Source organism: Microcebus murinus, chromosome 5 (genome assembly GCF_040939455.1).
Source record: "Microcebus murinus isolate Inina chromosome 5, M.murinus_Inina_mat1.0, whole genome shotgun sequence".
Classification (NCBI taxonomy): domain Eukaryota; kingdom Metazoa; phylum Chordata; class Mammalia; order Primates; family Cheirogaleidae; genus Microcebus; species Microcebus murinus.
Window position 1 is genome coordinate 89,386,425 of NC_134108.1, and position 13,666 is coordinate 89,400,090.

At 39.1% G+C, this 13,666-nt stretch overlaps 1 protein-coding gene across 4 annotated transcripts in view; it reads right to left on the reverse strand.

Annotated features, from left to right (window-relative positions):
• Positions 1-10,323, reverse strand: part of ZNF451 (zinc finger protein 451) — a 72,802-nt gene extending 62,479 nt beyond the window's left edge. For 2 of the 4 annotated variants that reach the window (XM_076003255.1, XM_012751355.3), the window contains exons 1-3: positions 10,044-10,315; positions 9,407-9,490; positions 1,672-1,752 (exon numbers count right to left, since the gene is read on the reverse strand). In XM_076003255.1, the coding sequence (XP_075859370.1) occupies positions 1,672-1,752; positions 9,407-9,490; positions 10,044-10,064 (186 nt within the window). In that variant the 5' untranslated portion in view covers positions 10,065-10,315. Of the gene's footprint in view, positions 1-1,671; positions 1,753-9,406; positions 9,491-10,043 lie in introns of all 4 variants that reach the window. The other 2 variants (XM_076003256.1, XM_076003254.1) reach the window with 2 other exon arrangements.
• Positions 10,324-13,666: the final 3,343 nt, after the last annotated feature.

Sequence of the window (13,666 nt, forward strand, 5' to 3'; positions counted from 1 at the left end):
ATGTCCAGTAAGTAGAACTCAATTTTTAAATTATTATAATTAATAGTGAGTGATGCAATCCACTAAAGGTCAGCAAAGCAATCACAGAAGTCAAATTCACAAGCTTCATTACCCCAAAGACCCAAAATCAACTACTGGCATTAGTTTGGGACTCTGTTTATGAAAAAGGAGAAAGTAAAAATAATCTCAGTTCAAGTAGTGCTATCCTGGCCTGCTGCTCGGTCCCATGCTAGGACAAGAAAAAGGTGGTGAAACTACTGATAATAACAATAAAAAAAAAAATCCATTCAACATATGTTTGTCGACAAGTGGATGCTAGTGATGGCAGAGAGAACTTAAGGAAAATTCCACTAAGAGAAAAAAAATATCTAAAACTATTTTTAAATCCCTTTAAAAATTCAGTCATTCACTCTCCATGAATAACAAAACTTTCTAGTTTTACAGTCCTACTTCATAGTCTGTAGTTATTAAGGAGCTTATATATTTGCTACCTCATTTCATCCTCACAACAACCCTGTGAGGTAGGTATTATTCTTATTTGATTAAAAAAACTGAGGTTAAAAGGTTAATTTATCCAAAGGCACAGAATTAGTAAAGAGTAAAGCTGGGACTCAAACCCAGGTATTTTGATTCCAAGTCTCAATAATCTATATCATCAAGCAAGAATCTCTCTATCCACCTTGAACAAGAGCCAGGAGTTCTTTAACACATTAACTGCCATATGAGTTGTATTTAACTCATGCTAATTTTGAGCCCAGGGCCTCATGAAGCAAAACCTAGGCAACACCCTGCAGTTGGTTCATGAAAATCTTGTTGATGTTCTTACTGTTATAATATTGGCAATTTAATTCTAAAAATGTGGATTAAATGAATAGAAGTCACTAACAATTTTTTCATTAAATTAGAAAGGATTGTATTGTTTCCAAAGTTTTTATTCTATTTTCATAATAAAACACTGTGGCCCCAAGGAAAAAAATTTTTTTCAGTATGGCAGTCAATGTGTTAATCCAACAAGAAAACAGCCCATCAATAGAAGTTTGGGCTAAGGCAAAGACAAAATGAGAAGGAAGATTACTACAAAGGGCTCAACTAGTTTGATTCTCAGAGTAAGGTAAGTACTGGTTTAAGGGTCAAATCTACAACCAGTAAGGTGAGATAAATAACTCCAAATATGTGGGGTGAAAAAGGAGGTTAAAAGGATGATGACTGAAGTAATACATCACCTATAAACCCTTCCCCACATTCCATTTCCTAAAGGATCATTACATATCATTTCTTCCAAGATAAAACAAATTTTCTGTGGCCACATGGTTCTGGATGAAAAGGAACCAGTTCTATAGGGTACCTGAGGAGAGTATAGGAAAGGAAAAACAAAAAGAGGAGCCAAAAAGCCTGCAGTTTTTATTCCATTTCCCTGTTATCAGATATCACCTTTAAGGCTTAAAAGGTCCCAGAGTCATGTTATCTTTACATTCTCAAAGAAGAGGAACAAAATTGGAAGTAGGAGATATTCTGGACAAAGGACTGCATGGACTATCTATTATAGCCAATTCTAACAGAAATGGGCCATTGTCTAAAGCACTACAGCTCCTAAACACAGTCATCATTGATTTGATAACTCTCTTAGTAGAAACCAACACAAGAAATGCAAATCAAATGTAATGTACTTACATCACTATGAGAGGTGCTAGGCTCTTCATCATCACTGCTGACCAGATCAATGTATTCAAGAACAGGTCTTAATGGTCCTTCCTATAAAAAGAATTGAGCAAACTTACAAGTCATGAACATTTATTCAAACCAAACTAACATTTAAAGCAATTCCTATTTTTTTTGGTTGAGACTGGCAAAAATTTCTCTGAAGACGAAGGCTTATGGAAAATAACCAGAAAAAAATATTCAGAAATAAGGAATGATAAGGCCTAAAAGAAAGACCCTAACCCCTGTAGAGTACTAGGGCCACATCAATTGCTTAGGAAAGGCAAATTAATACAGGAACAGTGCTACAAGGACACAGATTTTATTACCCAATTCTTTTCAGCTCAGACGGCTATCAACAGTCTGTTACAATATCCAAGCTCAAAACATACGAGTTCTCTTATAGTTTGGCTTCATCTCCCACCCCTACGGAGTCAATAATCTTCTCCATTCTTTCTTCTGATCCAAACATGCTGATTTCCTCATAAACCAGGCCTTGAATGCCAGGCTTAAAAGCCCAGATTTTATTCAACAGGAAAAAACATATCAATAAATAATACTAAGATAAAAATAACATTATGAGAGCTGTGCTTCAACAAGACTAATCACACAGAAGAGTATGGAAAATGGGGAAAGTTAGATAACTAATCAACACAGACACATAATAATGAAGAACGAATAGTGGTGATGGCAAGAAGACTACGGTAATATACACACAAGACAATATGGGTAAAATGGAAAACTAAAAAACTGGATATTAAAAAACAACAAAACCAAGGAGCTACACTGGTCTCAGAGGTTTGTTTTTTGTTTTTTTTTGAGACAGAGTCTCACTTTGTTGCCCAGGCTAGAGTGAGTGCCATGGTGTCAGCCTAGCTCACGGCAACCTCAAACTCCTGGGTTCAAGCAATCCTTCTGCCTCAGCCTCCCAAGTAGCTGGAACTAGAGGCATGCGCCACCATGTCCGGCTAATTTTTTTTTCTATATATATATTAGTCGACCAATTAATTTCTTTCTATTTATAGTAGAAATGGGGTCTCACTCTTGCTCAGGCTGGTTTCGAACTCCTGACCTCGAGCAATCCACCCGCCTTGGCCTCCCAGAGTGCTAGGATTATGGGGTGAGCCACCGCGCCCGGCCTCTCAGAGGTTTGAAACTCAGGGTGACTAGAGGAATATTAATACCATTAGTATACATTTGGAATACAGAAACAAAGCTGATATTCTTTTGGAGATAATGAACTTAAGCATCAGTGGTACACAGTAGGCATCTGGCAGACAGCTGGAAATGGCAGGCCTGTAATCTGGGAGTATGAACATACCTGGAAATACAGATTTGGGAGCTGTTCCCCCCAGATGACTACGAAACTTTAGCACTAAATTGAAACTATGATATTGTCTCAACAAAAAGCTGTCAATGCCAAATGTGACCAAAAACACTGAGCACTAAGAAAATGCTACTGAACTTGGCAACCAGACATTTTAGGATGCCTTTGAGAGAGCAATTTTCAAGAAAGTAGTGAGCATAGAAGCCAGGCTCTAAAAAATTAAGTGGAGAATGAGGTTGAAAAGGCCAGGAAATCTAGTATGTTGAAAATGAAGAGAAAGGAACACAGGAGAAGAGATGTGGCTAAAGGAAAGATTTCTTAGGATGGGGAAAGTTGACTATAAGGGACAAAAGCTAAGATCTAATTAATGATCACCTTTTCCCTACAAAGAGCCACCCAGTCTAAAAGATAACCTTCTTTGTCCCCTAGGCTATGACTTCTGTCCAACCAGGAAATTGCTATCTTGTAGGGGTAGTGATCTAGACACCAAGATAAAACCAGAGGGCAAAACTTCTGGGCAGGGATCTGTAATAAAGGTATCAGGATTTTTGTTCAAGCTGTAAAGATGGAAATAAATTAAGAATAAAACCTACCCCTATATTAAGATTGCCAGCCGGGCGTGGTGGCTCACGCCTGTAATCCTAGCACTTTGGGAGGCTGAGGCAGGCGGATTGCTCAAGGTCAGGAGTTCGAAACCAGCCTGAGCGAGACTCCGTCTCTACCAAAAATAGAAAGAAATTAATTGACCAACTAAAAATATATATACAAAAAATTAGCCGGGTATGGTGGCGCATGCCTGTAGTCCAGCTACTCGGGAGGCTGAGGCAGAAGGATCGCTGAGCCCCGGAGATTGAGGTTGCTGTGAGCCAGGATGATGCCATGGCACTCACTCTAGCCTGGGCAACAAAGTGAGACTCTGTCTCAAAAAAAAAAAAAAAAAAAAAAAAAAGATTGTCAAAATCCTATGTTCAGCCCAAGAAGAATGTTAAAGGAGATAAAAATGTAACAGTTTTTCACACTGATATAATCACTTTAGTTTACTCTCTTCAAGAAATGTGCATGAAGAAACCTCTATTACAGGCCCAGAGAAATAAAAAACCAAGAAAACCTTCAGGTAGCCAGAAATACACAGAGGCAGGGCAGAGTTCCCATAAACAGAGAGTAAGTAAAGAAAAGAAGGAGACAAGGAAGATGACAGGACACAAGGGAACAAGGAAAATGGGAAGGAAAAGCAGAATGATAAGGAAAATAGTCACAAATAGGATTAAAAAGTAGCTGCAGAAATAGCAGAAAGGGCAGGAATATGGATAGATGAGACAAGACTATCAAAAATTTACTACTGTGGTAAATCAACAGACTGACAGGCAACCATTTTTGAACTACAAAAGAGCAACTCCACAATATATACTGAGAATAAAAAAGAATCGGGATAGAAAATCTAAAACAGAGAAAAAGCAAAAGTCATTCAGAATATTTATTCATTCACTCCACAAATGATTACTGAGTTCTAAGTGATAGAGTGGTAGAATGAGAAGGGAAGCCATGTTAGAGATCACCAAAAAGGCAAATAGACTGAGTGGAAAAATAAGAAAAGATAAGTACCTCAAAGGAAAAGATTACTTATTCATAAGTAGCGTGCACTTTAGCTGATTTTCACAATGGATATGAAAAAACTTTCACTATAATGAATTTAAGGAATGAAAACATTTAGTACACCATTTATTTTACTACTAAACAATAACATTTACTTGAGCCCTGTACCATTCATTGTGCTGAGCTTTTATGTACATTATTTCATTTAATTCCCACAATCGCTTTACAAGGTAAGATATGAATTATTAATATTACTATTTTCCCATTTAACAGATGAAAAAACTGAATGAGATGCACTTGGGTCTCTAAACACATAATTAATTGGCTGTGTGGTCACTATAATTCTGAAGTAGTTAAAAGTATAAATACTATTTTCAAATCAATGATTATTACCTAAGTTTATGAGATAACACATTTTCTCTTCCATAAGAGAAAAAGGACTGCCCCCACTTCTGAATATATATTTTTTAATTGTTAATATTTTTATTTCTTCTTTTAACTTCTTTCTTTTTATTTTTCATTTTTTTATTGCTATTACCTGTGATCAAATGAATATTTCTTAATGCTGACCAAAAATAAGTTACCAATTCCTCAAAAGAAGTAATGTTTACATAATACAAATAAAGAAAAATCAAAAAACATATCTTTAACAAATATAAAGGCACATGGTCCTCCAATTACAATTACATATGAAATTTTATTTGAATGTTTTATTTTGAATATTTTATTTGAATATTTTATTTGCTCTATCCATCAACTAGTAAAAGATCATTGTCTTCCCTTCTTGTACCAAAAACAAAAAAAAATCAAAGATTCCACTCCCAATGGCACAATTTAAGGGCAGCAGCACATGCACAAGCATGGCAAGACAGCTTAAGAAGGCAACTGAATTGATATTCTAAGTTTAAAAAATAAATTTTTAATAATATAAAAAGCTTTCATTCCTGTTATTTAGAAAACTAATTCTCAAAGCCAAAACACCAATTTCCTATGAATTAGAAAGAGATACCAGTACACCAAATAGGGTCTATTAAAAAAAGTAGTTTACTACAAAGAACTCTCTCAAACAAAGAATAAGATTTGAACATAAATACAAAAGCCTAATCTAAACGCCTAAAAAACTCATGTCTCTTCATATCTAGGGAAGCTAGGGACACAGTTTACTTCTGTGGTCCTGCCCAGCTCAAAAATTTCAAATCGTTCCCAATTGCCTGATTTATGGTTGAAATTTAGTCCAGCATTAAAGATCTATACCATGTGGCACATCATTCCCTCTCCCACTTAAAGAACACCTTATCTTCCAGAACTACATGTAACCCACTCTGCTTTCCCACTGTGAAACACTTTGAAACAAGGAAGTTTCTGCTACTCAAAATGCCCTTTTAAACACATATGAATACCAACTACTACTTACAGCAGAGTGATAAACTGCAAGTCTTATGTCCTTTTTTTATAACACTATGTACTTTTTATAAAAGAACTTTCTACTACCTACTGATACTTAAGAGTAGGATGTATTTCCAATCAATCTTAGTAGCTCTGAGGTCCTTAACTTAAGGCAATTCATATTATGAGCCTCAATATTATTTTTATTTAGTGAACAAATTACAGCCCCAGGATATCCAACCAAACGACACTCTCATTTTTGTCTGACTTCCTTCTACTGCAGCTACAGTATTAATACTCCACTTATGTGCTCCTGAAGTTATAGGACATTCTATCTTGATTCCCTTGACTATTCCCATATTTTCAATGATTCCACATCATATCAATAACCTTGGCTCTCCTGTATTATCAAGATTATGATAGGTTCCCTCAGAAGTTTTTTTGAACAATCATATCATCATCTATTAGCTAAAATAGCTTTTTAGAAGTAAATCAGATAAAATATGTGTAGTTTTAAATAAAGACATAAAGATAATAGTTGAATAAAGGCTCATTTTACAAAACTAAACAGAAAATATGAGTAACCAACGTAAATGAAAAGTTTTTATTAAGGTTAACATTCTGTTTCTTGATTTGGGTGCTGTTTACACTAATGATTGACTTTGCAAAAATCAATTAAACAATACACTTTTGAATTGTGTACTTCTACATGTTATATTTCAATAAAATTTAAATAAAAGGGCTCATTTTTGCACCTCCACATCTATACCACTCTTTTACTTCAGCATACTGTGTTTAGTTTCAGGCTCTATATTTTGCAAACCACAAAGTAACTGCTATGCCACCATGTGGATTAAAGGTAGGAAAATTAAATTAATAAGAGCTAAGATAGCCAAGCCAAAGTAAATCAAAAAGTGATATCATAATGCTCTTTTTGCATCTGAAGAACTCAAGAATAGAACTGTTTTCATTTGTACTGCCTAAGCATTACTTGGAGGAGTCAACCAATAGGACTAGGTTAAAGAGAGAAAGACTGCCTCTGAATGTATTTTAAAATAGAATTAAGCTTTAACTGTCATCTAAATGGCACCACCAAAAGGTAAAGGGAAAATTTTTAACAGGTTTCTATTAGTATTGTGATTGCACTTAAAGCATATAGTTCAATTCTCTATTCGGAACTGTCAAATCTTTGAATCTCTATTTGGAAATAGGGATAAATATAAGAGGTTGTATCAAGTTGAATATATATTGATGATACATTCCTTATTCTTTCTTTTCTTTTTTTTTTTATTTTATTTTTTTGAGATAGAGTCTCGCTCTGTTGCCTGGGCTAGAGTGCCCTGGCATCAGTCTAGCTCACAGCAACCTCAAACTCTTGGGCTCAAGCGATCCTCCTGCCTCAGCCTCCCAAATAGCTAGGACTCCAGGTAGGCGCCACTGTGCCTGGCTAATTTTTCTATCTTTAGTAGTTTGGCTAATTTCTTTCTATTTATAGTAGAGACAGGGTCTCGCTCTACCTCAGGCTGGTCTCGAACTCCTGAGCTCAACCAATCCTTCCGTCTCAGCCTCCCAGAGTGCTAGGATTACAGGCGTGAGCCACTGCACCAGGCCCATTCCTTATTCTTTTTTTTTTTTTTTTTTTTTTGAGACAGAGTCTCACTTTTGTTGCCCAGGCTAGAGTGAGTGCCGTGGCGTCAGCCTAGCTCACAGCAACCTCAAACTCCTGGGCTCAAGGAGCGATCCTCCTGCCTCAGCCTCCCGAGTAGCTGGGACTACAGGCATGCACCACCATGCCCGGCTAATTTTTTGTATATATACTTTTAGTTGGTCAATTAATTTCTTTCTATTTTTAGTAGAGACGGGGTCTCGCTCAGGCTGGTTTCGAACTCCCGACCTCGAGCAATCCGCCCGCCTCGGCCTCCCAGAGTGCTAGGATTACAGGCGTGAGCCACCGCGCCCGGCCCCATTCCTTATTCTTGATGCAAAGACAGAACTGATTCTCCACATTTAAAATAAAATTTAAATTAGAAGACTACTTTTAAATCTCAGCTGAACACAAGCCTATGTTTACTAGTCACAAGCTACACTGCAATTCTTCATTCAACAAAACAAACATTTATTTTTCAAACATTAGATTCCACCTGTTTCTGAGTAAGGAGGATTCTTCATAAAGTGTGTCATTCCTTTTATTTTCACCGAACATAATCAATAAAAATACCAATCACAAACATACAAAGCTTCAGGAAAAACCTGAAGTACTTGTCCTAAAGAGCTATAGAATCCTTTTATCAAACATGCTCAATCCACAGTGAAGAAAGGAGGAGGATACAATCCAACCCCATCATCTACCCCCACATGCTTAAAAGTTAAAAACAACTACAATATACGCTGGCAGTGGGGAAGAAAGCCAAGAAAATCTTGTGAAGGACATTACACAAACCTACTAAAACACCATACAACAATGGATCACCAAGAAAGCCCTAATCTTGGTTATGACATTGTTTAATCAGTTTTACATAGTTGCCCCAAAACAACCACAGATACACACCACATAGACACTTAAAAAAACATATACAGTTTTAATATCAAACTGCAACTAACTAAATGATTTCAAAAGAGTAGTTTGGGGCAGAAATATTCTCTAGTTAGCAAAGATACCACTTTATGCAGAGCCTTTCTAAAACTTTACCAGTTATGCTTTCATAACCAACGCTCTACAAATTGTGTTTACAGATCCATATGTATCTACATTTGTTCCAAAATGAAGATTCCTAGGCCCCACACAGAAATTCTGATTCAGTGGGTCTGGAGTGGGGCCCAGGAACCCGCCTGTTTACACTTAATAATGCAGGGAATAAACAGAAAAATATAGCATGTTCCTCGGGATGCAGGATTCTTCATTAAGAGCATCAACTGTTGTACTAACCCTAAATAGTAATAATCCCACAGTTTAGTGAAGTCTTCATGCTATTTGCCTTCATCTTGTGAAGCAACATAATGCTAAGATTTTGAGCTCTTGCAACCCTTCTTGTTTCCTACCTCCTTCCTTATCAAAAGCAGCCCTTTCCTCCGTGTCACCTGTTAGAAGACACACTTGCCCCACTTCAAAACAGAGTCTGAGACCACAATTTTAAGTATAAATTAGGCTCTAAATGAAGGCCTGAGACGCCTGATTACGCGCACCACACCTACGTGTGGCCAATCTCTTTGTGATGGCTATGGCGGCGGCTCAGATACGTTTTTGGGTGAATGTCCCCATCCTATGCCATGCTCCACAGTGTCTAGTACATATCAGACATTCACAAATATCTGTTGAATGATGAGACCAGGTGTGGTATAATTACATAATGGCTTACCACAGTCTTTCACTCTGCGGAAAACCGATTATCAGTTGCTACTTACACTAACAAACTGAATGTCATCTTCGTTTTCATCCGTTGTAGATTCAGATGCCTCAGGCCCAGCTGGAAGGGCAGATTCTATTATCTATAAAAATAAGCCAAAACATGCTTATCTATTAAGCCACGTACTTGTAGGAAGAGATTTTTTTTTTCCTCCCGAAAGGAGCGATGAAAACAAAGGCTCTCGAGGAAAACTACCCGAGCGCAATTCCACGCAAACCCCACTCAGAACACGACTCGATGGAGCCCGATTTCGCCACGGCGTACGCGGAGCTGCAGAGAGAGACCGAACGTTCAAAACGAGTCACAGCCTCTCAGAACCCCCTGCCTCCTCCAGAAGGCGGGTGCGAGCTCATCGCCGAAGGGCGATCCTGTCTTAAAATGTCGCTCCCACCGCCAGCGCAGCGGCAGCGCCGAGCGCCGGGGCCCGCGCAGGGGTCGGGGACGGCCGGGCGGCCATTGTTGCCGCGGGTTCCCCGCGCAGACACGCACCAGGCCCGAAAGCCGGGCTCGGCCCCGGACGCCCGAGACGTAGCGCCCCGAGCCCGCGGCCGAGCACTAGGCCTCAGACGGCGGAAAACACAAAACCCTCCGCGGCTCGACCCTGAGGACGCCAGGCCCCACGCCCGGCCACTCACCTCCGGCCCCGGGTCTCCCATTTCTCCGACGGCCTAACTGACAGCACCACCGCTCCTGCTGTCTCCGCCGCCGTCGCTGCTGTCCCGGCCGCCGTCACCGCCACGACTCCCCTTCCCGCCCTGCACCACCTCGCGCTACCGCGACCCGCCCCTGCGTGAGCACCGACGCCACCGGCAGAGAGACGCAAAACCGCTTCAGAAGGAGGAGCTGCCCTCACTGGCCCGCTATTCCCCGGAGCCTCTTTCGCACGCCCTCGGCCGTCCCTCCCCGCACCCCGTAGGATAGTGGGAATTGTAGTTCGGGTCGGCCCCCAAACGGCCCAGCGCCGGGGTAAAAACGAGCGGAAAAGGACCCCCCGAGGTAAGGCGCATGCGCCCCGCTAAGCTGACGTCAGCTGCGTTCGCGAAGCAGGGGGCAGGCTAGGTCTCGTTGGCTAGGGATGAGCAGGGAAGGTGCGGGAGGCTGGGAAGGAGGGTCTTTTAATTTTTTTCCTTTTTTTTTTCTTCAGGATATTATAGGGGTACAAATGTTAAGGTTACGTATATTGCCCAAGCCCGCCTCCCCCCCCCCCCCGGGGAGGAGGGTCTTGCGTTGGTTTTGGTAAGGTTGTGGCAGCAAAGCTCACCGATTTTTCTTTTTAGTCCTGAAGGCTGGTGGTGGGAACTAATTTCTCTGGTTTTTTTCCTTGTGTATATTTAGGAAAGGGACCATGGGAGACCCTTAGCTGAATTCTAAGATAAGGAAATAATATGAAGTGCCCTTACATTCCTCACTTCTTCCCAGGTTGAGTCTTACTGCCAGTATTAATAAACCTGAGGAAGAAAATTGAGGGAGCTACGGCGTTGGCCTGCGGAAAAGTGGCGAAGATAGAGTCCAGGATCCAGTATAAAAGAGCCAAGGCCTACCTAATTTCATCACTAAACCTTAGACCAGTGATATTAAAATATACAGGCAGTCCTCGAGTTACAGAAGTAGTACATTCCTGAGAACGTCTTTAGGTTGGATTATTTAAGTAACTCGGATTTCTGATGAACAGCACATATACAGTAATAATAACAATATTATAATAGCTCATTTGTGGCAAATAATAATACTCCTGTACTATAATAAGTTACAGAAACTTTTATGCTCTTTATTTTAATTCAAACAAACAGAACGTAAAAACAAACTCATAGAAAAAGTTTAGGAGACAGGAGAAATGTAAATTATTAAATTTAATATTCAAAGTTAACACCTAATGTTGCATCAATGCTAGGCTAATAGGAATGTTGTATTTATTTTGATCTAACCAAATCAATAATCTTTCCATTTCAATAATTAATCCACTGCACTGCTTAATAATCATTGATCCTTTCATTGGTGCACTGCCTTTCAGATGTTCCATTCTCACTTTATCCTTTATAATTGTTCTAATAATTGAGTGATTGCTTCCCCAGTGAATAATGGCACCTGGTCTTTTTTCCAAACAATTATTTGTACTGCCATTTCCGTTGTAACCACCTTTTTCTTCACTGCAGGCTCACCTAGACTTATAGTGGACTTTTGCTTTGGAGGCATGGTCATAGGGTAAACACAGACTCACAAAATAGAATAACAAAAGTTAAGATGAAAGTGATGCTGTGCAAAAGTGACCATATAAACAATGAGACTAGCCACTAGCATACAGATGCTGTGCCAACAAACCTCTTATGCCATGCGAGTTTGTTTAGATGTGCAGAAGAAACTAGTTCCCAAATTATTAATTATAAACTAGTCTTGTAGGGAGTCTTGGGAGCCTGTACATAATTACAGAACACCGTAAGTCAGGTCATCTGTAACCTGGGGACTCCCTGTACTTTTTCAATATACCCTAGTAAAAGAGAAATAAGGCTTTAAAAAAAATACCAGTAGTTGTCAATACAATTTTTAAAAAATTTAAGTGGGAAAATTCTTTAAATCTTAGATGCCTGTTTTTGCCTGTGCAAAACAACCGTCTGATTGCCAGTGTTTATGGTAATTATTGGATATTTCCTGCATGTCCACCAAATGCTTTAGGACTTCAGTTGCTTTTCCACCTAGTAAGTTTGGGAATTATGGAGGTCAGTTGAGAATGAGAGACCGGACTCGTTCGTTCTTCAAAAGCTGTATGTAAATGAAATATTTCTAAAACTTTTAAATATGTAGGCAAAACTTATATTTAAAAAACTCTTCTAATGTGCTGGTGAGAGTTTAATGTAATATTTAATCAGCTGCAGGTAGAAGTAATGGGTAAAACTCTTGGAAAACAAATAAGCAGTAGATGGCTAGAGCTGAAAAATGCTCATACCATTCAATTAAGTAATTGTAGTTGCAGGGATTTATCCTGAGATTATACCACAGGTTTTTCTTTTTTTTTTTTTTTTTTGAGACAGAGTCTCACTTTGTTGCCCAGGCTAGAGTGAGTGCCATGGCGTCAGCCTAGCTCACAGCAACCTCAAACTCCTGGGCTCAAGCAATCCTTCTGCCTCAGGCTCCTGAGTAGCTGGGACTACAGGCATGCACCACCATGCCCAGCTAATTTTTTCTATATATATTAGTTAGCCAATTAATTTCTTTCTATTTATAGTAGAGACGGGGTCTCACTCTTGCTCAGGTTGGTTTCGAACTCCTGAGCTCAAACTATCTGCCCGCCTCAGCCTCCCAGAAAGCTAGGATTACAGGCGTGAGCCACCACTCCTGGCCCAAGTTTGTTTATAATAGCAAAAGTTGGAAAACATTTAAATGGCTAATGATTGAGGAATGGAATGTTTAAATTTTGGTATGTCCCCTACCAAGATTCTGGCAAGGGTTGGAAACCTGTGGCCTCAAGGCCACATGTGGCCCTCCAGATCACCAAGTGTGGCCCCTTGACCAAATCCAAACTTCATAGAATAAATCCCTTTACTAAAAGATTTATTCTGTAAGATTTGGAGGCAGTCACAAGGTCTTCCTAAAGGATCCAGAAGGCCACATGTGACCCCAAGACCACAGGTTCCCTATTCTGCTAGGCGTGTTTTATCTCCATTGTAAACGTTTACCTAACATTTCTAAAAGCATATTTTTCAAAAATGTAAAAGATATATTGGATCATTAGAAGCCATGTCAAACCCACTAAACAAAACAAACCTGAAATAGGAAACCTACATAAATATGAATAGTCATTTTGTTTTTTCTAGGTAGCTGGACTATATGTTTATAAGAAAAGCCTTTCAAGCCCACCAACAGAAGATTACAGACATGCTTGTAGTCGCACAAAGTCAAATTTATTCAGCTTAGGGAAAAAAACATAGGTAAAATGTAAGACTCTCTCAAACTTAAGTAGTTAAGAACAGATTGGGTTGTGTGATTTTAAGGCCAGTCCTGTGAAGTGGGGAACTGGTTAGAACTGGAAGAAGCAGAGTTGTTTGCTGATTGGTTCAAGGTTCCAAATGAATACTTTTAACTATGGGGAAATGTTTTTTGTGTGATTGAGGAATTTTTTTATGTCTTATTTGGGCTGTGCATTCATTATTTTGCCTTATGAGTTAAGATTCTGAAGAGAGACCATGATTGGGTTTGATAACTCCACTAATTTAATTCTCTTACACTTTGTCCTAAGTGACATCATAATAGATTTCTAGATGTA